The sequence below is a fragment of the Plectropomus leopardus genome, chromosome 2, assembly GCF_008729295.1.
Source record: "Plectropomus leopardus isolate mb chromosome 2, YSFRI_Pleo_2.0, whole genome shotgun sequence".
In the NCBI taxonomy this organism is placed as follows: domain Eukaryota; kingdom Metazoa; phylum Chordata; class Actinopteri; order Perciformes; family Serranidae; genus Plectropomus; species Plectropomus leopardus.
Window position 1 is genome coordinate 24,522,691 of NC_056464.1, and position 25,658 is coordinate 24,548,348.

The 25,658-nt window shown below is 40.5% G+C and overlaps 1 protein-coding gene across 2 annotated transcripts in view; it reads right to left on the minus strand.

Annotated features, from left to right (window-relative positions):
- LOC121951036 (mitogen-activated protein kinase kinase kinase 12-like) overlaps positions 1-25,261 on the minus strand; it is a 32,569-nt gene extending 7,308 nt beyond the window's left edge. Inside the window, exons 1-7 of one of the 2 annotated variants that reach the window (XM_042497224.1) lie at positions 12,814-13,073; positions 9,571-10,106; positions 6,339-6,522; positions 6,019-6,210; positions 4,665-4,823; positions 2,585-2,743; positions 1,607-1,715 (exon numbers count right to left, since the gene is read on the minus strand). In XM_042497224.1, the coding sequence (XP_042353158.1) occupies positions 1,607-1,715; positions 2,585-2,743; positions 4,665-4,823; positions 6,019-6,210; positions 6,339-6,522; positions 9,571-10,066 (1,299 nt within the window). In that variant the 5' untranslated portion in view covers positions 10,067-10,106; positions 12,814-13,073. Of the gene's footprint in view, positions 1-1,606; positions 1,716-2,584; positions 2,744-4,664; positions 4,824-6,018; positions 6,211-6,338; positions 6,523-9,570; positions 10,107-12,813; positions 13,074-25,231 lie in introns of those variants that run through there. The other variant, XM_042497214.1, reaches the window with a different exon arrangement.
- Positions 25,262-25,658: the final 397 nt, after the last annotated feature.

Below are 25,658 nucleotides of genomic sequence, written 5' to 3' on the forward strand. Positions count from 1 at the left end.
CTGTCTGATACAGCAGGAGACCAGGCAGGTACCTGCTTCATTATGTCCAGAATTTCAGATTTTGCAGCACGTTCTTTCTCTTTGATTTTAATTACTGTGTTGTGCTATAGTTGTGTGCTTGGAAAACGCTGCCATTCCTGTGTTTTCCATTGGGATAATAAAGCACGACTGGACTTCATTTCAGTAATTATATCAACGACAAATGATATCAATATTGAGAATAAACTTCACTGAACCTTGATCTTGTAAAAAAGCTCTTAATTTGAGAGTGACTGAGGGTTTGTGAGTATCACTGAATCAGAACCCATTAAGCTGTCAGATGATGATCAATACACCAAGAGCGAACTCAACATGAACTGACATGACATGAGCACAAAAAAAAGATGCAGCGTGGGCATTTTCTTGTACACAGCGGAGCGTGACAGCTGTTATCTGATACCTGTCATATCAAAGGACAAAGGAAGTCTGATAGATGAGCGTGTGCATGTGCATGCATGTGCGTGCACCACATGTGTGTGTATTTCTGTCTGTATGAGTGATGCTCTTCTTATTAAGCTAATGGACTCTTGTGCGCACTCTTCTATTCCTCCAGTCCCCTCTTTCTCCTCTCTCTTTGCTCTCTGCGCCCTACCATTAAAGCAATCAATACACTCCAGTAGCAAATACTTCTTTCTAACGTCACAAGAAAAATCCATTACGGGGCAGAGAGGAGAGAAACCGGGGATCGTTGCAGCAGAGGGGGAAGGGGAACTGGGAGAAAAAAAGGATCAAGGATAAGTGGAGAGAGTGAAAGAGGTTTGTATTTTGCATCATGAGATAGAAGAGAAGGAGGAGGCGGTGGGTTGCTGTGAAGAGGAAATGAAATCTTATTCATTTTGTGTGTTTGTGTGCACGAGTGTGTCTAACAATTATACATGCTTGAGTTATAAATTGATCCGCGGTTCTGCATGGCTGAGTAAAGACAAATCTTCCACACAATTATACTGTCCTTCATCTGTCTGGGTCCGAAGCGGTCATACGTATTTGTCATTGCGTCCTCCCTCCACCCCCCACTCTATCACAGGCACACCCACCTTCTCCATCAGACAGACTTTCTCCATCACGTTTTTATATGATGGAGGTTGACAAAGGTCTCACACGTGACAGGGAACAAAGACCAAGAAACCAATAATATGTTGTGACTGAAAGGACAGGTATTATTAGTGGGCTCCCAAGAGGCCAGGGGCCCCGAGTGCAGCTGCACTGCCTGTAGTCACTGCAGCAGACTGGAAACAAATGGCAGTGGGCTGACAACAAAATGACTATTAGGGATACTGTCTGCTGTTAACAGACATGCAGAGCTTGTGTGAACCTTATCTGATGTCTATTTATTTATATTTAATAGAGAAAGGAAACTGTGACCTTGTTCTCAGCTATTTTCCCTTAATTATACATCTGCAGTGTCTAACCACCGTTGTGAATTAAGTGGTTTTTTATTTCATCCTCCTTTTCGATCTCCGCCTTTCTCTGTAATATCTAAACTGTCTATCTAAAACTTTAATTAAATCAGATTTTACCCATCATAGCTTCTGAGTTGGGAATGCTGGCAGAGATAAAGGAAGCTTACCTGAGACTGAAAGTAGGTTTCTTGTGGAGTCGATAAGATATCTGCTGAGGCGATGTCCAGATGCAGGAGAATCTGACGGAAGGAGGGCCTGTTTCTCGGTTTGCAGTTCCTGTGGACAGTTGCAACAAATGTTTTGTTAGAGATGCAAGAAAATAGGGCTTTTTTTTACATTAGAAAGCTTCTATTGAGGTTTTTGAACGTAGAAATAGAATGAGAGTAGAACAGATATTCTCACGCAAATGAGAGTTAAAGGATGGACAGAGCATTTTTATGTGCACTCTTGCCAGTGCTGCCACTGTAGTGAGCGAACTTCTGTATAAACCTCTGCATATACAAACCGACTTGCAACAAGTCATGGACTGAAGTGAGGTTTTGCAATAATGACCAAACGAGCAGGGAAGTAGGTTTCAAATACACGGTCTGTTACTTTTTTATTACTACTGTAACTGTTATGTCCCTGCTTATTGTTGCCATGAATTAAACATTTGTTGAAACGTAAACTGAAACTGTAGCTGGATTTTTTAAAATTTTGATTTTGATGAGTTTGAATTAAGTATGTTTTACAATGAGCCAATGTTAGTCTTAGTTTGGTGAAAGAGAGAAACTTGTCTGAGTGTGCAGTTGTATTTTTTTTATTTAATAAGGAATATAGGTGTAAGAATAGTCCAAATAAAAGTTCTCAAACTAATGAGCGTGGCACCCTTTACACCCTAACAACTCACAATACTCACCATTTTGTTTTGTACCTTTTTCTCTGTTATTATTAGATCCCTTTTTAATATATAATATATATATGTATATATATATATATATATTTCTTCTCATTCCCCAGACTGCTTTCACTCTGCTAGTCTTTTTAAAGTTTCTAACTTAATTACTTTCCTCTTAGTGCTGATGCTGCAACTTTATTTCCCATATCATTTCTCTTTCCCTTCATCTCCCTCTGCCTTCTGCCTCCTTCCTCCTCCGGTCACTCACCAGCATTGCCTCAGGAGCAGTTTGAAGCTGTCTGGACAGCTGTCAGGTACAGGCAGATGCAGACTGTTGTTGCCCACTCCCCAGATGATAGCGGAGGAGTCAACATCCTTATAGGGCACCTCTCCTGTCAGCATCTCCCACAGCACGACACCGAACGACCTGCAGAGAGATGTGGAATATATTACTGTCAGACACGTTGAAAAAGATGTGAACTGAACTGAAAAAAAGGATGCATGATATACTTTAGCTTTATGGAAATAAATCTTGAGATTTAAATGACCAAAAGGTTTATCTGATCGATACTTAATCACTGTAAAAAGCCTTTGTTGCTAACGCCGTGTGGGCAGTCTTCAGTAGTGTAAAGAGAGAGTTCACCCGCAAAATCAAAAATACATACTATTACTCTTACAAGTAATATTGTTTATCAGTCTGGACTGGTGTGGTGTGAGTTGCAGTGTTAAAGATATCAGCCATAGAGATGTTTGCCTTCTCTCCAATGTAATCGAACTAAATGGCACTGAGCTTGTGGTGCTCATAGCACTGAAAAAAATAGTTTGAAAAACTGAACATCAATGTTGCGGTCTCATGTAGGAAATATTTTCTCTCTACTGAACCAAACTAACCAACTGCGAGGAAGAATATGCATTTTTGATCTGATTTAAAGTGTCATTTAGGTTTAATCAGGTTTGTACTACAAATTTAGTCACAGTAACGTACAGTGTATTGCTGATGTTTTTATGTTTTTTTTAAATAAATGTATGCCCCAATGAATCCATCACAGCTCCAAAAAATGCAGTAGTTGTTGACAAATGAACCTAAAACATGTTGCTTTATTCCACTACAGTTTAGTGTTTCATTGATGAGCTCCAGCTTTATCTTCGCTGTTGGGGGAGCAGGACTGTGGACCCGTGGGAAGTGTAACTATGGAAAGTCTGTTGTTGATTGGTGACTCTCTGGGTTGCCGTGGTGCCCATATACAGTATCCGTGCAGCATTGAGGAGGTGTGTGAGCTTGTGTTTACATCTATATTTTTAGAGTCTCTCTATCCCCTTGTTTATGATTTGTGAAACAAGAAGAGAGAGTCGATTTCAGGGCAAAACGTGTGTTGTTTTTTTTACCTCCAGGTTAAATATTAGCTGATAGATGATGGATTACAACTGTGTTATTAATTTATTTCTATACAGTATAATATCATTTCGTAATGTTTAACAATTTAGTGTCTCAAAGTAGCAAAACTACGATAAACAAATATGCCAACAAAACTCTTAATTTTATTAGTTAACCTTGGTGGCACACTGCTGCAGGCAGTTGCCTTTACAGGAATAAATATAGGTAATTGAATTAAAGTTAAAAAGGGTTACATTTTACGTATGTAGTTGAATCCATCTTAAAATATATTTGTTAGATTTTGCCTGTTGCTGTATTAGTATAGTCTTTATATAATATAATCAGACAGGAAAATGAGCTGTCAAGTCTTTCAGCAAAAAACAAAAAACATACAACATACTTCACTAAAGCCTTTTCTTCTCTCACTATTTTTGTGGACTACTACATAATTTACATACATTTAAACAAAACTGTAGAGTATACACGCATGCTTTGCTCTCTTTCCACATGAAAAGCTTTCTAATCCTATTTTCACTTCTCTGCTAATGCACTGCTGGCCCGGGGCCAAACCATCCGCAGGCTGAGAAGGTTATTGCAGCCTCTCCTGAGCACTGCAGCATCTGGCAAATCAATTATTAAATTAGCCGGCGTTCCTTTCAGGACGGAGAGGAAGAGTGATGGAGGGATGAAGGATGGGAGAGAGGTGGGAGGGGGGATATACTGAGGGAGATCAGGGCTTAACACAGGGCAACCCATCAGATATGGCCGAGGCCCTATAGAATTTCATGTAATGAGATATTGTACATAATACTCAATAGATTTTCTGGAAATAGGATCCTGTGCTCTGTACTGTAGTAGGCTATAACTAATGAGATTCTATGTTGATTCAATGACAGATAAGACAAATCATAAGGGAAGACTGCAAATGTTCACCAGTGCAAAAGAACAGCATAAAAAGGGTTATGACACCTACCAAATATCCACTTTCTCTGAGACGGGTTCATTGCGTATGACCTCAGGAGCCATCCAGGCCACCGTACCAGCAAAGGACATCTTGGTGCTTTTGTCACTGAGCTCCTTAGATGTGCCGAAATCAGAAATCTTCACTGCATCATCATAAGTGATCAGCATGCTGGAATGAAATATTGGACACCAAGTTCATATTTGAGATCATCTTAGTGAAAATAAACATTAAAAAAAACAGCTAATTTAAATCGGCTGTAATCAAACATTTATTAAATATTATATATATACATTATTATGCATATTAATTTTTTTTAAAATCACTGGGTCAGTCAGTGACATGCCTCCACTTCATGTTTTGTTGAAACATGACCAGTTGTTTGGCAGTCAAGGCCTTGCAGAGTTAGAAATAATCATAGCATTAATCTTGGCATCTAAATTAAGCCAATCGGTGCATCTTTGCAAAGCTGTGGTTCCGAACTTGGGTTCAGGATAAATCATCCCTTTTACTAGAAGAAATGTTGGCATTGTACCTTTCTGTAAACCATGGATATGTTATATTTGTGCAGTGTTATATACCAAACACGCTAAAACTCAACATTTCAATAATGCTGTGCTTACTGTGTGGTTAGATTTAAGGCATTAAAAAGAGAGATGTATTTTGGATTATATAATATGTGGTCTGGGGGGGGGGGGGCCACAAAACCGGAGGGGACGGCAGTGTCTCTTTAAAAAACAACTGGTTTTTTTGCGCCTAAAGAGACACTCAAAACACAGTGACAGGTCAGCATACAGCATAGACTCGCTAAATCACAACCAGTTTACTTGCTTGTTGGTCCTGAGCAGAGGTCTGCAGCTTGGCAGGTTTCTCACCAAGATGAAAAAGTCAGCTTATATATTGCATCATTTGAAAATGTTGAAATGACACGTATGAAACGTGCAAATGTATTTATGTGCAACATTTTCTCATAGCAACTGGGCAGGAAAAATAACTGCGTTCATTTAAATAAAACTGCAGGAAATCAATAGTTATGATGCTTGTCTATCGACTTGAACAGGATGTCTGAGTGTATTGTGAAGCTGCGAAATGTGATTGGCTCGTGGCGTTTGAGGGTGGGGCTTAGTCATAGGTCAATGTCAACCTGCAGCCCTCTGGTGCCTGTCATACCCAGTCTCTCGCCTCCCTTCTTGTCAGTTTCCAGTTATCCTGTATTAAAGGCAAAAGGCCCTAAAAAATAATCTTAAAAAGTTTTCAAATTTACCAAACTAGTTAGTTAGACCTAAACTTTAATGATAGCTATTTAGTGACCTGTCTGCTTTATCATTATCACTTATACTTGATATACTGGATTTACAAAACTCACTTTGGTGATTTGAGGTCTCTGTGGATGATCTTGTGGAGGTGAAGATAGTTCATGCCCCCTGCGATGCCCATGGCCCAGTCCATGAGCAGGGATGGCTGAATCTTCCTGCCAGCTCTCAGCACTTCGTACAGCTGTCCCTGGGCACAGTACTCCATGATGATGCAGTAACACGGAGCCTGGGTACAAATACCTCTGAGGGTGCAGAGAACAGATTAGAGTTGTTAAAACGTTAGAAGTCATATAATGTATAAACGTGTCATTTTAGTGGGATTCTCTGCACATCTTGTTATCTAATAACCAAGCTGATCATTCCTACTGACTTGAACGTGATGATGTTGGGATGTTTGAGCTTGCGCAGGTGCTTGATGTCCGTCTCTTTGATGTTCCGCACTTTCTTTACAGCCACTTCCTGTCCGTGCAGTTTGCCCAGAAAGACGGCGCCCTGAGCTCCGCTGCCCACCCACTGCAGGTCAGATATCTCCTCAAACGGGACCTCCCACGCCTCTGAAATGGGGAAAAAAAGATGGAGGCAAAGTAGTCTGTGAGTTTATCAGTGTCAGTTATGGACATATAATAGAGTGATGTCATATTAACCTGAAATGATTGAAAATTGTTTTCACCAATCTGGATGAGGACACTAAGCTGCTGATGTTACTTAACTAAACACCAGACAGCTATTCATCACCACACTGATGAGTAATAGAAATATCCTTCATGTTCTTAAATTTGACCCACTTTGATGATTCATATTGCTTTATTACACATGTTACCCCTTCACGAGACTACATGAGTTATTTTGAAGTCAGTTTCTACATTCTTAGCTTGGCATTTTGGTAAATTCTCTTATTTGCTTTTTTGCCGAGACTTATATAAGGAGATCGATCGCACTCTCATGTCTGTCCATTCTATGTGAAGCTAACAGCTGGTTAGCTTAGAAATACTGACTGCAAACAGAAGGAAACGGCCAGCCGAGTGCTATCCAAAGCCGTCCGGTGTGCTCATCAATGTGCTCGTCTTTCTGATGATTGTGTGTTGACTTGTTGGCTAGTCGTAGTGTGTCAGCTGGACTGCTGTTTTGTTTTTGTCTTTCAATACTTAATGTCTTTATTGGCTGTTCTCATACGCTGTTTGTAGGTTTACCTACAAAAAAAAATGATGTTCCAGAGTTTTGTATAGAATTCACAGAATCATGAGCAGGTGTTTCATGGCTGCGATCATATTTCCAGGTGCTGACAGGAGTTAAGAAGGAAGTATTATAAAGAATGAAAATCCGCATAAGGAGGCATGTTGGGGTGGTAGATATGTCAAACAAATACACAACTTTCCCCCAGAAGAGCTGGCAAGTTGTGTGTGTAACCAAATGAATTTTGAGTTATTTAAAAGGTATGTCATCACCACGTTTCTTTTCCTAAACCTAACCTACGTGACTATATATTAAGTATGTAACAGGTAGACATCCAACCTTGTTTCTTTTCCAAAACCTAATCTTCATAACTTTATTTGTCTAAACCTAACCTACTTAACTTTTCTAGCCCAAGTATATAGTGTCAATGACCAACCATTTTTTCCCCCCTAAACCTAACATACGTTACTCAATGTTAAGTATGTGACATGCAATTTGTTATGCGCTAATTCTTTAGGTGGTATACAAACTGTTGTATGAGGATATTGCTTTATTTAATTTCTTATTCATTTTTGTTTGCATATATGATATAAGACCCCCTTGAAAATCAGATGGTTGATCTCTTTATCATAATGAATACATTTGTATCATCAAAAGCTTACTCTAATAAATCAAGACCAAAAAAAGACAACACTTTACAGCAAAAAGCCTGTGTGTAAAGCTAAAGCTATCAGCAGGGAGGAAACAGCACAGAAGAGAATTAAACCTGTAACAGTAAAAACCTGTTGTAAGCCACAGCTCTTCACAGTCAACACAGAGCCCGAGTTGATACATTTTTTGGTTGTTGAACCTCACCTTCACCTAAGACTCTGAGTGTGCAGGCAGACAGACAGGGAGCTCTAATCTCCTGTGGGTAATTCTCCCTCAGCCTCCTAAATCCTGCTTAGTGCCATTGTGGGGCTGACGCGAAACAGGGGTCCAACGCTCAGGAAGGGGGGCGGAAGAAGGAGGGATTTGAGAGCCTAATGTGGATGGAAGCTCTGATTGTGTGTGTGAGAAGAAAAAAGAGGGGAGAGGGATTCCCCACGGGTCGGCAGGGGTCCATGTTGGCCAAAGACAGACTGTTAATGCACAGAAAATATACCGCCTGCTTTGCTGCTGTTCTTAACTGCCGAAAAGAAGATCTGCAAGCATTTGTCATATTAATAAGGATGTTATGAATGATTAATGCTCTCTAGTAATAGACTGAGGACTTTGTGTCTAATGAGACCCTTTAAATGTCCCACAGAAGAGACACAAGGCCACACCTGATACACCAATATATCACCAGGTCTGCTTTGTTTGATTTGAAAAATTGAGGACATTCAGAGTGACACCAAGGACCCCACAGTCCTTCACAATCAATAAAGGACAGACAATTTTCCTGCTTTCTATTGTGCTGCATTGTACCTTTCAATCAAAGCTCAAGAATTGAGTATTGTGATATGGCAGGCAGGCATTCAGTTGCAGTACCCCTATTTATGTCACTTTTATAATATCCGTTTTGCTCTCCTCAGTGTGTGTGTGTGTGACTCCTTGTGATGCTGCTCGGCGGAGGGGAGCAGCAAGGTGCAGATGGGCTGGGAGTGATAACAGCACAGGATGAAAAGGAGAGGAAAGGAGACAATGAGAGATGGAAGGAGGAGGGGAGGCGGAGGGGAGATGTGGAAGTCAAACGGGTGATAAAATATCAGGAGGCTATAAAGACAAGGAGACGTATAAATCTGCCACCTTCACGCCTGATGTGAATTTATTCTATCAAGTTTATTTTTGGCACCTTATCTTAACTTTATGTGTTTGTGTCAGGGCGATATTAAGTGTTTTGTGGATGTGTTTCCATGTGCGTGCAGTCATCCTCTGGGCCCCCATATGTGTGTGTGTCAGGTTTGCGTTAATAGAGATGAGAGGCGCAGGGTCAGAGCGTGGCCATGCATAATTCATGGAGCAGATTTGGCAGAGGAGTCCCGGGGGAGCTCTGCGCTATTGTAGTGGCTGCAGACATAAACAACACAGCGTCACAGGGAGCTAGTTTCACTGGAGGGGGGGTGGTGGGGAAAAGGTGGGGTGGGCACAAGCAGGGGAAGGGATGGAGGGGGAGAAATATCTGGGGAAAATAAGCCCTTTGCAGCTTTGATAGAGTCTCTCTCTCTGGCTGCAGCTCTTTCACGTCAAGGAAAGTGTTTGTTTACAACATGGCCTTTGTGGGAGTCATTTTTTTCTAGCAACTGTTTAATGTAATTAAAGTGGGGGATACAATCATTTAATTTGCATATCAAAGCTTCACACTGGAATTAAATGGGAGTTGGTGCTTGCTGTTATTGGAAAACTATAAGCAGCCATTAATGTCAGTGTGTGTGTGTTTGTTTCCACTGAAATGGATTTTGACCTACCGTCAAGGCCGTGTTTGTGCTCTGTGGAGTAAGCTTTGCCAATCATAGTCCAGACAGGCCGCAGACACCCAAACAACCCCTCCAGAAAACCTCCTCCCCCTCCGGTAGACTGGCACTGTAGCCTGGCGTCATCCGCCTGGCTCCTGACCGCACTGCTGTCCATCTCCTGCCCCTCTCCCTCTGTCCTTCCGGGACTCCCGTCATGCTCGTGGAGCTTCAGGACGCTGTTGGCAAAGTGCTCCTGTTGTTCCTCGCCTGGTGTCTGGTTGTGCCCGGCAGTCTGTCCCTCTCCTCTTCCTCCACCCCCAGGCTCGACGGCACCTCCGGTGTCTATGGAGAGGACGTTGCGGAGGACGCACTGGGTCGGGGTCAGGTCCATTTCCGGGGTGCAGGGTGTTTCGGCATCGAGGCGGCGGAAGGATGGAGGATCAGAGAGGGGTGTGTTGAAGCCGGAGAGAGAGGGAGATGGGGCACGAGGTTCATGAATAAGCGCCATTAGGGCCTTTGGTCAGCAGAAGAAGTCGAGAACTGTGAGCCTTAACGGGAGAGAGAGGAGAGAAAAGAGGAGGAAATCTGTTATAAATCAAATTTAATATCCTTCTCTAACCCTCTGAGAGTCATGACAGATGGTTCAGCTAAATATTGAGTTTATCGGAGAGTGCCACCTCCGGAAAATGATTATTTAGGCCTCCTATAAGTAGGACCTTGAGCTATCGTAAGTGGCAGAGGATCTCAGTGAAGTGACTACCCAAAACAGCAGCTCTGAGCCATGCAGCTGTGGACTATCTGTAAATTCAGGCAGACAAGAAGGCACAGCCCCCTACAGCTGTGATCAATATCAAAGAAATGCACATTCATAGTTTCTATGCTCCTCAGGCTCCAGTCAGTGTTTTGTATGAGTGCTTTGCAGCTTTCCAGGGATTTTTGGACTGTGCAAAACAGTGAGTGCGTTTACATAGGCACGAATAACCCGTTTTTAATTGGATTACTGGAGTATCCCATGTATGTGTTTGAGCACGTAAACACCATATTTTGAATATGCTAGCTTGAGTACTCCAAAAGAAACCAGGATATATGGCGAATACAAATAATACAATAATCACTGTGCGCATGTAAACACCATATCCCAAATATGATCGTAACAGGGATAAGCTTCGAAATCAGGTCATCAATAACAATGTAATCTCACTCAGTGAAAAATATGCAGTTTGTTAAAATGTTCATCATCAGCATAGAGGAGAAATACCTAGAGACAAAGATCACATATAAATCAAAACATTAATTGTTTTGAGCATTTTTCAAAAGCAGAACCAAACTGGCCACCAATGTTGTAGGACGTTGATATTTGGTTGAATTTAGATTGTGACGTCTGGTGAAAAAAAGTCAATGTCAGCAGGTCTAATCCTAACAATATGAAGTAGAATACTGATGACAGATGATGTTACTATTTTGTTGTCTTTAGCTTGTGTTGTTAAATAACGAAAATCCAACATCTTCCAAACAACTAATGCGAGTGACATAGAATAACATTTGGTTGAAAACTATGAAAACCAAGAACCCAATGTCTGCAAAACATCATAATGTTAACGTCCACACAATGTGAAATTATAGCATTTAATGCATTTAAAATCTCATCTACATGATTTTCATTCCAACCAAAATTTAACACTTTTTCAAGGTAAAAGTCTAACGTCTTTGACTTCATATTGACACCCAGTGCCAGTTGGGAAGTATAATTAATTGCCTTCAATTTGTAACATGAAATGCAGGTGAGGATGAGATTACAGTGGTTGTCACTGCATGTACCTTGCGAAAAGATCAATGGCATTAACTTATGAGTCATGATGTCTGATCTCTGAAAATATCAAATCAATACTAAAATGTGAACCATGATTCAGGATGTGTGGATAAAGGACAAAAGAGCAGCCTGTCTGGACCATAAATCATAGAAAGCCTCAGTTCAGTAACTCTACCTTTAATGAAATGCACAGCAAATAATATCAGACCCCCCTCTCTCTATAAGCCAACCTGACAAGCTCACTTAGATGCCTCAGCATTGCAGCACATCAATTAGTAATTTCCTTATAATTCACAGAATATTACTTTGGGTTTAGCATGTTAATGATTGACAGACCTTTAAAGTCAGAACGGGGCCACAGCTGGTTATTTACATCCTGCTGGAGCAACATCACCAGTGTATTAAAACGAATGAGATCAAATGATGTCTGTGTAATAACGAGAGAAATCTGCAAGCCTCCTCAAAGCTTGTCATTTCTCCAAGGACAACAGCATCTACACGCTCAGCGGAGAATGAAAATGCATTATTTCTTGTCAGGGCCTTTTTAAGTGATCCTCTCCTTCTCTGCCAACTCTGACAAGCACAATTGTGAGGTGACAGGTTTCACCTGCTTTGTAAAAATAATGATATGGATCAAAACCCTTAACAGCAGCAGCATCATTGTGTTGTTGTGTGGGATAGGAGGCAAAACAAACATGTGTTTTGCTGTCAGAAAATCACATTGTCCTGGATCAGTTTTCAGATTTGAGGGGAATTTCAAGTGAGCTGATCTTAAATTTGTTGTCCGTATTATGTGTTAGTGTGAAGCTTATTTTGTCAAATTACTAAATGTATTATTGACCACCATACTGTGACACTTACAAGTAATGTGCCTTGAATCTGATATATTAGCTATCAGCCTTGACACCACAACCTATAGCAGTGTATAACCATCTATAATTCATAAAATATGCAGAGAAATCATGTAGATAGTCGAAAACAAGACAGCTTAGAGAATGCATCAACCAAAGCCATTATAATTTTCTGCACAGAGAGAAACCAAACCACTGAGACACATCTGGTGTCTGAAAAATCTGGAATAATCATTCACATCCGACTGATCCTGCCTGCTAATAGTCCTCTCACTTGATTTATTTCGAGGTGTCAGCTGCGGGAGCTGCAGGAGCAGCTACGCTCTGTTACAGGCCAGTGCATTGTGGATGTGTCGGAGGGGTTTCTTGTGCGCATCATCGCACCTCCTGCTGCGGCTAAGATCCCCGGTGCACCGGTGGAGCATCACTGACAACACTCAAGTAGCAGTCAAAACACACGATTGCTGTTTATATTTGAATAATAAAATGACAGAGGGGTTATTTAGGGCTAAAATCCGCGGACGATCTTGTTTCTCCATGCTTGTACCTGCCTATCATGCCGACTGAATGCTGCCAATGTAAAACGTTTCCTACCTCAGTGCCGACATCTGAAGTCCATCGCTGGCTGCAATTTTTATTCCACTTAATAGTTTAGGATTGATTTTTCATAACAATCGTATAATAATTCGTCCTTTCTGGGCTGGTGGTTATAATCAGCATCCACTCCTCCTCATCCTCCTCTCTGCATCCGCTGCTGTCTCTCCGCCCTGGATGACTGGATCTTCTCCCAGCAGTGAGCAGTAAACACATCTACAGCTCCGCTCCTTTGCTCCGCTTGTTTTCTTGCTACTACACCTCCTCCTCCTTTTCCATTCTCCTCTGAGGATGCGATCTGCGCACACTCAGGAATTTATACGGCCTGTCTCACCTATAGTAAACACTGCTGTGGAGGAGAGGAGGATGGGAGGGAGTGATGCAGAGTCCTCCTATCAGCGGAGAAACGCGCCGTGACGAGCTCAGTCCGGTGAGACGCGGGACAGCCGCAGGTAGAAGTGGTTTGTGAGCGCGTGAGGCTGCAGGGGGGTCAGCCGGTGCGTGAGGTGATCAAAATGATGTCATCCCCAAAGCATGCCGCATTTGACTGGACAGCGCCGTGTAAATCCCTTCAAACCCTATTAACGCCGGCTCTATCGAGTGTAATTGGTGCATAATCTGTGAGCAACTCCTCCGTCTGCCACCGAGGGGACATAAAGGAAAGAAGGACACGGCAGGTCGTTGTTTTGATTTTTTTTTTATCATTATCCTCTCCAATCTCTACTGACCCATTTCTCTCAGAGAGGGAGAGTAGTGGGACAGCACTGGGCCTAAATGGGACCTTCCCCAGGCGTGATTAGTTCCCCTCAGCGACTTTAATTAACCTGAATGAAATATTATATCACACTCATTTAAACAACTGTCATATTTCAGCGCAAATCTCGCAAATCTCATTTTGTGTTTGAAAATACGACCAGGTCCTCAATTTCATGGGTTCCTGTTTAAATATAACTATTATTCCAGGTGTTATTTCCAAGGTCATGGGATCCATTGTACATGGGATTTTTATTATCGTTTCATGCACAAAACTAAGCAACCATGGACTCATAACACACCAAAAAGTCATCAAAACCACATTCAGAATGCAGCATGCAATTTCAAGCAAAACTAGATGACAAAAAGTCCCATTGTTTTTTTAAAAAAAAGAAAAATCAAATTTTTAGACCTATTTTTTTTCTAACTGACAATAACTGTACTGCGTCATAGTAGAGAAATCAGAATAAATATCCATTAAATAAGCAATTATTGCTTTCTTTTCAGGGCTTTTAAAGCTAAACTTGTGCACTTAAACACATCAAATCTAAACAACTGTTACACTTTGAGCTTTGTTGAGCAGTTTCACAGGAAATGGACATTAAATCATCATGCTAAGCTCTAAGCAGTACCAGGGGTACTGTTTATTGAAGATAAACACAATATTTAAAGGAACAGTGTGTAGGATTTAGCGGGATTTAGTGGCAGATTGCAACCAGCTGAAACTTCTCCTGGTTAGAATTCCATATGTGTTCTTTGTCTAGGAAGCTTTTACTGGGCAGCAAAATTTCTGCAGAGGTTTCTTCCCCTCCAAAACAAACAGACCTGATGATTTAAACTGGATACAAACACTGAATTATGCAGTTTCACATTAAAATATTAGTGTTCGTCTTACACTGCTCTTTGTGGAGTGGCTGCTAACAACAGTTGCCGATGTGAAAACGTGTTTGGCCCTGTCCCAGTGTTTGGTTTGTCTGTTCTGGGCTACTTTAGAAACAAGGTGGTGTAACATGACAGATTCCTTAAATGAGGGCCTGCTCCCTATGTAGAAATTTACAGCTCATTGTAAGGTAACAAAAACCCGACAATTCTTATTTTCAGGTGATTATACACTATAAAAAAAACCTATTGCATTAAATTCTATTTCTGCAAAGGAGTTCCCCTAAATCCTACACACTGGACCTTTAAAATAATGAAATATTTATATCATGTTGATAATACACATGATTTTATCGTCCATTAATATTGTGTCTCTCCAGTTCTCTACACTTGTATGTTGAGAGTAATTTACAAGTAAAAGATGAATTTGACTGATAACATTAAAAAAAGATTCTACAGATATTGCGATAATATAATTATCTTAAACTCTTTTGACTGTGATAATCATGTATTGGAAATCCAATATTGTGCTAGCCCTAATATGTCCATCTTAAAAGAGAACAGGACTCACTCACTCCTCCCAAACCACACAGCTCACACATTCGAGTCAGAGAAATCCTGAATGGTTGCCAGAATAACTCTGTAGGCCAACTGGGAGATCATGAAATCAGTGTAAACACAGCAGAATCCTCCAAGAGTCAAACTATTTGGCCGACACGGGGGAAGATGTGCGTTTGTGGAACAGCTGGGGATCCCATGTCTGAGCTGCGTATTTACTGTGACAGTCATAATGGTTGTAGTTACATGACCCTTTTTGAGTGCTAAATCCAAATCCAGCCCTTATCTCCCAGATTAAGCTCGTGTTGGGCTTAAACCCTAACGATGACCTCATCGCGCTGCTTGCAGACAGTGGGGGAAACCCCAACCAGTGCACAGAGCAACCATGTGAGACTGATAAAGCTGCACAGTGCACAATAATTCAGTTCCTCCTCTCCTCTGAGCTCTATGAAATCCAGATAAAAAAATATTGTTTGATACCTATGCTAAAAAATTGGCTGCTTCTGTTTTCGTTTATTCATCTTTTGAGTCACTCTCCACCTCCTGCCTCCACATGAAGCTTTGCCAAATGATTTTTTTCTAAGTGCTTTGTATTCTCTTTCTCTCTGTGTTGAGTGATACAGACGCACCACGAGACATTTTTCATAACTACAATTTCAGACCCACCAAGGGAAAACAAAGAGCAACAGCAGAATAATAATGGGCCTGTTTCATAAGGTAATTAAATGTTTAGCGGCCTTTCATGCAACATATAGTACAACCATCACAGTGGGGCACTGTCAGAGAACTGTTGCATTTCTAAAAATGATTTCTGAACATTTGCATTTTAATTTCACACACATTATCTTCAAGTTCCCAAATGAATATTCGAAGAAGCCAAAAATGTGGTTTATAAATGTTTAACGTTGGTTTTAATATCACATGAAATAGAAATAGTGCACTTTAATCATTCTTGCTTTTTTGTGCCATCCATATCTAGAATTCTGTCTTAAGGCGGTCTGAATGAAGCAGCACGTCCTCTGTGCTATTTCTATCTTTTTCTTAAAACTTTCTTCATAATTTATTTATCGGTACATGTACTTGCAGGATGGCTCCTGGTCGGGGATGTTCAGTCCTCTGAGGGTCTGTGCTGCTGCCTCTGATGTCCACCGACACACAGCTTCTGCTTGTGTTGTGGTTACTCCAGCAGAAACAAGCACAGAATGAATGCCGCAGGGTATCATTCCTTATCAGATAAAAACCTCAAATCTACAAAGTGACAGCTTTTTTAGAGAACATTTTCAGTGGAGCTCCCACTGATTTTGAAAGATTGCACAGTGGATTCAGAAAGAGCTCATCTCATGTTATTGCATACATGCAAAGACCGTCTTATAATATAAGAGAAAATGCAGACCATTAGAGCTATGAAGCTTAAGTCCTTGTCTACCAATATTCAGATATTTGTGAATGAGTTCTATGTCACTAAAAATGTTTTTTTTTAATTTTTTATTTCCGGATACTGTGTATCCATAGCCCTTTATACACAAAGATCATGGTATAGGGCCACTTGGAAGTCCCCTGTTCATGCTGCTTTTGCATTTTTATGCAGAACCAAACAGCAGGTCTGAAATTTAGGTCCAGTGTGTGATTTTTGATAGCATGCCAGCATCACAGAAGCATATGAGGTGTGACGAATGTGACATTTAACACAACAGCGTCGGCCTCTAGACATGTAACATGCACATCTGCAGTGCTTTCTTAACAATAACAATGGCATAATTTGGCAATAACAATCATTTACTGCCCCTGTCATATGGCTTACTCTCTGAGCTGATCTCATCCTCAGCTCAGAGTAAGGAGCCGCTCCCCTCCTTCATTTTTTTTTTACCTAATTTGTGGACTTTTTTAGTTTATGTTCTTTTTTGAGTTAGCCACTAACCTCTGCTGGCTGCTTTTAAAATTTCCCATGGTGAGTATCACAAATAACACATTGTCAAAAGGTCACATTTGTCCCGTCCATGGTTCTGTACTGCTGGCTGTCCCATTTACACCGATGTCTATTCGGTGCTGTTACTACCTATGCTGCAGGCTTGAAGGCGAGACAACTCTGCTCTGAACAGCAAGGTGGCGGGCACTCTAAAAGGAACTTGTGTGGACATGGAATTAAGCATTTGGGAAATGATAATCTCGTTTTATTAATTCATGCATGTCAATTGTTGCTCGATGTAATGAGCTAGAAACACCACCAACTATGGCAGACCACTGGTTTGTTCACTGTTCGGACTCATGATTACTTTAAACTTAAACTTACTGCTGCAACACATCATGGATAAATGAAGCCGTCAGTTGTGCCCAGCATTATTGGGTCCGCCATGAAATTCTGATTTTGGATTAGACCCAGTCGAATTATTCAAGAGACGATTTTAAGAGTGGGATTCTTGTCAATGAGTATTTGAAGGAAAACTTCAGCATGTCCAGGACATCACTTCTATCTTTAAATGAGTTCCTCTGTCTTTTTATCAAAGGAGAATCAACAGTGATGAGATCTCCACTCATCATTTTGAAAAATGTAACATTAGCCTGTACTCTTTACTACCCTTGCAACAAATGGGGACTGCAAAAGACAACTAATGCTAGCAAGCATTTTAATTTTTTCTTGCATTTTATATTGTAAAATGAAGGTCAAGTGGACAGATTTTTTTTTTAAACCATGGGGGAAAATGTTTTTCAAATTATCCGTGTACCTGTGGACAGGACCTTAATCCGACTACTGAGGTAATGACTGTACAGCATGTACTGAATGGCTGATGTGAAATGCTGCATTGTTTGGCAACACGCCTCATAATCTGTAGGAGGGAATTAACAGAAGCCTGCAGTGAAGGATGTCAAGAGGAATGCTGTGTGTGCATGTGTGTATACATGCCTTTGACTGTGAGTGTACGGTATGTTGTGAAAGGCTCGGTGCCAAATGGTCACAGATTGTCTCAGTCCGGTAACGAGGGGAAGGGGATAGAGTGTGTGTATGTGTTCAGGGGATGAGGGGGAGGGCAGCTCCTGGCTCTTTGGAGAGCCTATTTATGGATCCTCGTCAAGAGCCCCTTGTGTTACTCATTGTCACTTTCACTCACACGCTGCTGAATAGGTGGCCAATCATCAAATCCACTCAAATCTGTTCCTGAAGGGAAAGTGTACAAAAGAGGCAAAGATAATTGGCACTCTGCTCCAACATCATATTGACTGAAAGCTAACAGCAGAATACCAGAGATATGTTGCATATTTCTGATGAAAGACGCAGTACGTGTGTCCTGTATCTGTGGGCTTCTGTATGTCTGTGTGTATATACAGGACGGAGTGATCCCATCCTGTCTGTCGGGGGGAGGCTGATATTTGACGGTGTTGTCATCAATCAGGTTGCCACTACTTTTGGCCCACTGATGGGATTCATTAAGATTGGCGCCAACCAGTATTGGTGGGCGGGTAAAGCGGGGTGGGGGGGGGGTGGGGATTCTCCATTTCAGCACGATGATCTCACCTCCTGTCTACAGCTCAGGAAGAAGAGTTTTCATTCATAAAGTTCATCCATTCACACATGCACGCATGATCAGGCGCATGCACACACATACACAACCGATGTATCTCCCAACGGGATGCTGAGGAAACAGTTGAGCCAATGAGGCAATGTTCAGGTGAGATCATCACCGGACGCCAAGGTTCTTCTTTCCGTTTAAAAACTCTATAAAGGATGTTTTACGCCTTGAATCATTCAACCGTGCCTGCATTACAGCACCGCATACTCAAGAGCGAAAAGATAACGTCATGATAGAAAACTGACAGAAAACTTGTTGGATACGCATTAAACAAATTTGTGTATCTTTAGTTATATATGTGCACATTTACAACGTCTCTGAATTTGCCAGCATTAACTGATTTTCTAGCCCAGTCGGGGGCAATCGAAAAAAAACTGGGCACAAAACACTATTATCAGCTTTTAAGTTGGTGGAGTGAGCTTGTTAGCAGTTTCAACATCCAGCAAACACTGAACAATATCAGCATTGATTTGGAGTCGTAACTGTGGCCAAATATATACTCTCATTTTAACTTTATTTTGGTTTCCACCAACTCCTGAGGGAAATATACGGCTCCTAGGCTGCTAAATGCTCCGTGATGTTCTATGGCTGCATTTTGGCAAGAATCCAGTGATACAATACATATCACAATACAAGGGTTACAATTTGATATTTTTTGATGAATTTCAATTTAAAAAAAATCTAATTTTAGCAAAACTGTCAGTGCTAACGGTGTGCCGTTTATGCCTGTGTCATAGGCCTGTGTTCTTTGTGTTGACACTAGCAGCATGTTGTTATGTTGGAGTGGAATCTAACACAGCACAAAATGAACCACTGCCACAAATCTTTGCTTGTATACTTTTAATTAAAAGCCATTCCAATAATTTTTGAAATTCGAAACAGCATCGCAAATATCGTGATAGTCAAGTATATCTATACTTTTTTACACCACTACTATTTTCACCAGTTAGTCACTCAATGCCTGGACACAACAAATCGACATCAAAGAACCAGTCCCCGCCAAAAAAGTTGCACTTGAATGCATCACAAAGACTACAACCAACGACACATACATTCTCCAACTGCGTTAGTGGAAATAACTCTCTCTATCAGCAGGAAGAGGTATTTTGTAAAAAAGGGGAAAACAGACAATTGACGGGTTGGATTCAAGATGATGGATAGCCAGTTAGCAGAACACAACATTGAAAAAACAAATGATATTTACTGTGCACTGAACTGAACTGCTAATCAACGTGATTTCAGTCACTGACAGGCTTTGCCATCCTCAACAGGAATCAACATGCTGGATCAGCCAAAGAAAAGCCAACAAGGGCTGCCTAATGCCAACGTTGTAGGACACACCACCAAAACCAAGGCAGCAGACGCTCACCAAAAGCTTGACAATGACCACAGGTAACCATTAACTTGGTTTGTCAGGGCCCTTTAGTTTGTAGTTTGGTGCTGAGCAGTACAGTACGGCAGATTTTTAGAGCTTTTTGCAAAAGCTGCCTGCTGCAGCTGAAAATTACATTAATGAGAATGGTGAGAGTGAACCAAACTGGCAAATTTGAGGACCAGAACATCAAAACAGCTGAAAGTAGATCTAAAACTCTGTAGAGCTGAGGAAAACAAAACCATTTTACAAACAAGCAGTCAGGCGATTTGTTGTTAATTTTTACAATTTTTGACTGGTGCTGCTTTCCACCCTCTTGTTAACAATTACAAGATGAGTCCCAGACAACATAAAGAACCATATTGACTCATCCCGTTGTGCTCTAACATATGCAAATCCAACATTTAGATCAAGCACTGCTTTGATCTTCCAGGGAGATTAGCAATGCGTCTGATTTCCCTTTGAAACCTCTGAGGGGCGAGCAGCCAGCCAGGCAGCCTGCTGTGGGGAGCCTCTGGCAGCGGTCCGGTCAGGAGAGGGTTAATAACAATAAAGGGGAGGTTGGAGAAGCCTTCCTGAAAGTCACATGGTTTGTGCCGGGAAGCGGGGGTGGAGGAGCAGAGGGAGGGAGGGGAGGAGAGGTGGGGACGAGGCGGGGGAGGAGTCTGGAGCATGTTGCCGTAGAAACAGAATCCTCAGTTGGCCGGTGTGAAGTCAGAGGCGTAATATTAGGCGGTGACTGCAGTTAGATGCTGCTGGTGGTGTGAGTTGGGTGGATGGGTGGGGAGGGGAGTTTGGGAGGGGGGTGACTCACATTGGAGGATGCACTCTGCATTCTAATGGTTGGACCCACATGTGGACGCACACACACACAAACACACACACACACACCTTCATCAACTACATCACCCACTGTCCCTTCCTCATGTTAGATCTCCCAGTTCTCTCCACCATCTCCTACTGTACAGCATGGCTCAGCATTATACCACACCACCCTACTTCACAACATATAATTAATTCATTATGCCAGTGGAAGATCCATTAGCGATTGTCTCGATTGCCTCACTTGCATGTGTTGATAAAGGCCATCTATTAGAGAGAACCAAATGCTGAGACCGGCTAGTAAACTATAGCCATGTAATTGGTGACAGTATAATTGCACAGCACACGTAGCAATTAAAGCAATAATATGTGTAAACCACGCTCAAGATTATCATTGGATTAACTACACTTCCCAAATGCCCTTGAGTGTAGACGCTCACCAGCTGTTACAGGGGAAGTGTTTATAATTATGCGGATGATTTTTTAGGGCTGTTGTTTTGAGGGTCTTTTCTTTTGGCTGCAGGGGGATCAGTTTGTATCTCATTAGATCTGTTGTGAGGAAGTCCTGTCTATGTTAATGAACTTTTTCTCTCAGGATGGGGGGGGTGAGAAAACAGAATTGCTAAACAGATATCCTACTGAAATGCACAAACGTAAATCGTAACAATAAAAAATATCTGAGATTTGTGAGGCCTCAGGGTCAACGAAGGTTATTCATTATAACAACCAACGCACTTTGTGTTGAGAATGAGAAGACCAAAATACCTAAAATCCACTATGTTCATTGCTTTTTTGAGGCAAAAAATTGTGAAGTGAAGAGTCAGTCATAAATGGCAGCATAAAACAGTCATAAAGAGGTTTCTTAAGTACTAATTTCAAAAGTATTTGCATCTTTCTACTGCATAGACAGACTAGTTTTATGGAAAAATCATCTTGACTAAACATGAGGAATCTGTGTTTAGGTTTTTATGCATCACATATCTGGAACAAGCTCTCTAAAACTGCACTTCTGCTGCAAATCTCAATTCCTTTAAACCAAGGCTAAAAACTTTTCTGTTGCTCGCTGCCTTTTATTGAGTCAAATATTTATTCATTTCTTACACTGCACTGCAACTTTTGTATTTCATACATGTCTCAGTATATTTTAGCTTGTTTTTATTTTCTATTCTCTTGCTCTTGAATGGTATTTATACTTGTATTTAAATGTTATTTTATGTGTTTTATTGTACTTTGTCTCTTGCCTTGCCTTGTCGCCAAAATGTGCAATATAATAAACTTATGTAATTTATGCAAACCATATATCTATTATTTCCCCTAATACTGTAATATAACATGCAGAGATAATTAAAGTAAATCATTAGTGATGAGGTAGCAGAGGCTGGAATCATTTTGTTGTTTTATGATCATGAATTATTAATGTCACAATGTAAAGGTAATTTGGAAGAATAAAAAATTACATCCTCCTGTGACAATTTTTTTTTTTTTACTGTAGGGGAGACTTAGTTATGTCAACTGATTTAACCTCTAAAACAATAAAAACACAAGATTTCTCTTATTTCATGTAATTATTTGCATAATCAATACCCAGCGATAAGGAACAAATCCACTGCTTAGGCACTATGAGAGGCTTTGAATATTGTATGAAAATAAAAAAAGGCTTTATGTGTACAAATATTTCCTCACAAAAAAAGATAACTGTCATATATTTGTTTTCCAGTTCACTATCTGACATCCCAAATAAAGACAACATACTTTCTGCTGTTCAAAGCAGCCACTGCGGAGAATGTGATGTAAACTCGCCCTATAGCAAAGAATTGACTTTTTCATTGAACGCTGCTTTGCTCTTCCTTTTAAGGAAAGCCAGGGCAGGCTCATTTCCCATCATCGCTGCATGTAAAACTGGAAGCAGCAGGGAAAATCACAGGCACTCTGACGTTTTCTCGGCCACCACCCACAGCTGTATCTCATGGTTCGGGCCGAGCCAATCAGAGGAAGGCTGGCTGTCTTGTACAGTGCTGGCTGGTCAGCGATGAAGGAGGCTGGCCGATGAGCACCTTCAGGCTTGTTTATTTCAGTTTGCATCTGACTGTGACTCATTCAATTTTTGGGAAGAGGGGCCAGCTACTGTACCCCCTAAGGCAAATCAAAAGTAACTGGATATGTCTTGATTTTTATGATCAGTTCAACCAAAAAGTTGAAGGATTTCTAGTCACCTAAAGACAAAACAGAGATAGCTCTATTCTATATTAAAAAACATCAGTGTATAAATAAATGTTATTAATCACTAGTTGTAAATTAGTTGCCATCTTAAAAAATGGTCTTCCTTTATTTTTGATTTGATACCACTGAAATTCTAATCTTAAATCAATGCGTTCTTTTCTTATAACCCCTCACTTTTATTTTATCATTGATCTTAAATTCTATGTCTGTCTCTCTATTAGTCAGCTGCGGATGTCCAGCAATGTTCTGTCAACACACTCACTCTAAAGATGAGATGATCTCTCACTCATTTGCCTAATATATTCAGAATAATAAGAGGTAGTGGCATTGTTGGTCTAAATTTGTATTCTGGAAGAATACCAGTTACCAATTATACAGAGTTATGCAAATTACCCACTTGACTGGATCACATATTAGCTGTATTAAGAGTCATTAATTCAGCTGTATTAAAGAGGCCAATTATCATGTGTTACAAAACTATGATGGACATGATGTGACATTTAGAATGAGAGGAAAGGCTTTTGTTGCCTCAAAAACTGCTCCCACACTACCTATGTGTTTTCATCAGCAGAAAAGTACCAGACAGTACTCACTGCGTTCTCAGGACCTCTTTATGCTCTCGGTCCCCAATGCTTGGACAGAAATTGGGAAAAGGGCTTTTGGGTATTTTGCACCCTTAGCCTGGAATTTGTTGCAGATTGGCTTGAAACTCTGGGAGCTGGTGTCATTAAATGTTTTCAAATCCAAAATTAAAGACTTAGATGCAGATTCTATAGGATGTCAATGTTTTTTTAGTTTGCCTGGTTGTACAACTGACACACTAGTTCTCTTTAAATGCAAATTTTAGTGCTTGTGATTTGTATTTTGTCTCACTCTGTGTCTCTGTCTGCAACTTTCTTTCCTCACTACTGACTGTCTTGGCCAGGTCTCCCTTGGAAAGAGATTCTTAATCTCAATGGGACCAACGTCCTTAAATAAAGGTTAAATAAGTAAAATAATTTTTTTTTAAAAAACCAAGAAGCTAACATCAGAGAAACATCCATAAAGCAACACCAGCAGGAGAGTTCAGCCTGTTGTATTAGTGCAGTGCGCTGTCCATGGTGCTGATCAGGGCTATTTGCCTAAAATGTGCTTATGGATGGGACTAATGAGATGTTGAAAATGGTGGGAGGTTGGAATTAATTGTTTGACACTAGTTTTTAGTATGCCTCTAATGTTATAATGCAATCATTCTGAGAAAACAGAGAAAATAAAATGTATTTTTTTCTGAAACTAAAATGAAGCTTTTTAGAAGATACTGCAATAAAGTGGCATTTTCTTGATATTTCATGACTTGATCATTGATTCAATAAACACTTTGAGTTTTTACAAGACTAAACAACTTGAACCACATCTACAATACACTGTGGCCATCACACACATTATTAAAAAAGACCACCAAACCTTTTAAAACAAAATATAACAAAGGGTGTAGCTGCTTAAGTTTGCACTAATTATGGGCTCACAATTCCACATTTTTAGGCTTATTATAGTATTTATTATCTTATAAGATGGTTCATTTATTACAGGTTAGGCTATATTTTGCTTTAATTTTGTGTCTAAGTCATGTGATCCTATATTGTTTGCCCTTGTTTTAATGTATTGTTATGTATTTGGGTGTATATATATATATAGACCTAAGACAAATTGCCTTAAAATAAGGTTCATCTTATCTTATCTTTTCTCATCTTATCTGTGATTTGTTAAGGCTGTAAATGCTATTCTTATGCTATTATAAGAAGTAGATGAGCCGTCAGAAACCCCACACTGTCGCCCACTCCGGAATATGGAAGCCCCCTCTCAGATCAATGTTTATCGATTTCATTAAGCTAAAATAAAGAGTTGTCAACGTGCCTGAAGAGCTGCTGATATGTGACCAAGGTCGAGCAGCTCAGCAGAGTGACTGACCTACAGCGCCACCTGGCTGTTTCAAATATCACCCACAAAGCACCAAATATTCACGACTAGATTTACTGATTCAAATATGCGGCGTTAAAAGACCCCCTATTGTCCCAAAAAATACAAATTGAATCCCTAGAACACACCAGGCCTGTTTATCATTATAGTTGATGCAATGTGTGCACACAGTATCAGATTGATGCATTAACAGTGAGCAGGCTTCCCACCATCGGAGGGATGAAACCTGCCCTGCAGGAAACAGATTCTGTAATCACATTTAATATGCAGTGTATTTATTTAAAAGAAATACCTTTAGCAGGCTCGGCGATGAATGCTGCGACACGCTGGGCTGTTTGGTTTCCACTGGTGGGTACGTTGAAATAAAAAAAAGACAGAACAGTTTTCCGTTGATAGCCGTGGTGTCTGTTTTCTTCAGCCTGACTACTACTGAGGTCCCATCTGGCTAATTACCTTGTCAATAATCTTGAAGGTAATACCGCGAGAACGAGAGTTGCGCCTAACTCTCCTTAATTAAGCCAAACCAATTCTAACATAGTCGTACTGATTGCATACCTTGCACATGTATATAGATCTATCTAGTTATTTAATCTATTTTTTCTATTTTTATTATTTTGAATAGTGAGTTGATTGGTTCTCCTCGTCCATAACATTTCATTGCATTGCTGACTGTGTGTTAACTTGCATATGACAAATAAACGAATCTGAAATTAGCTGTA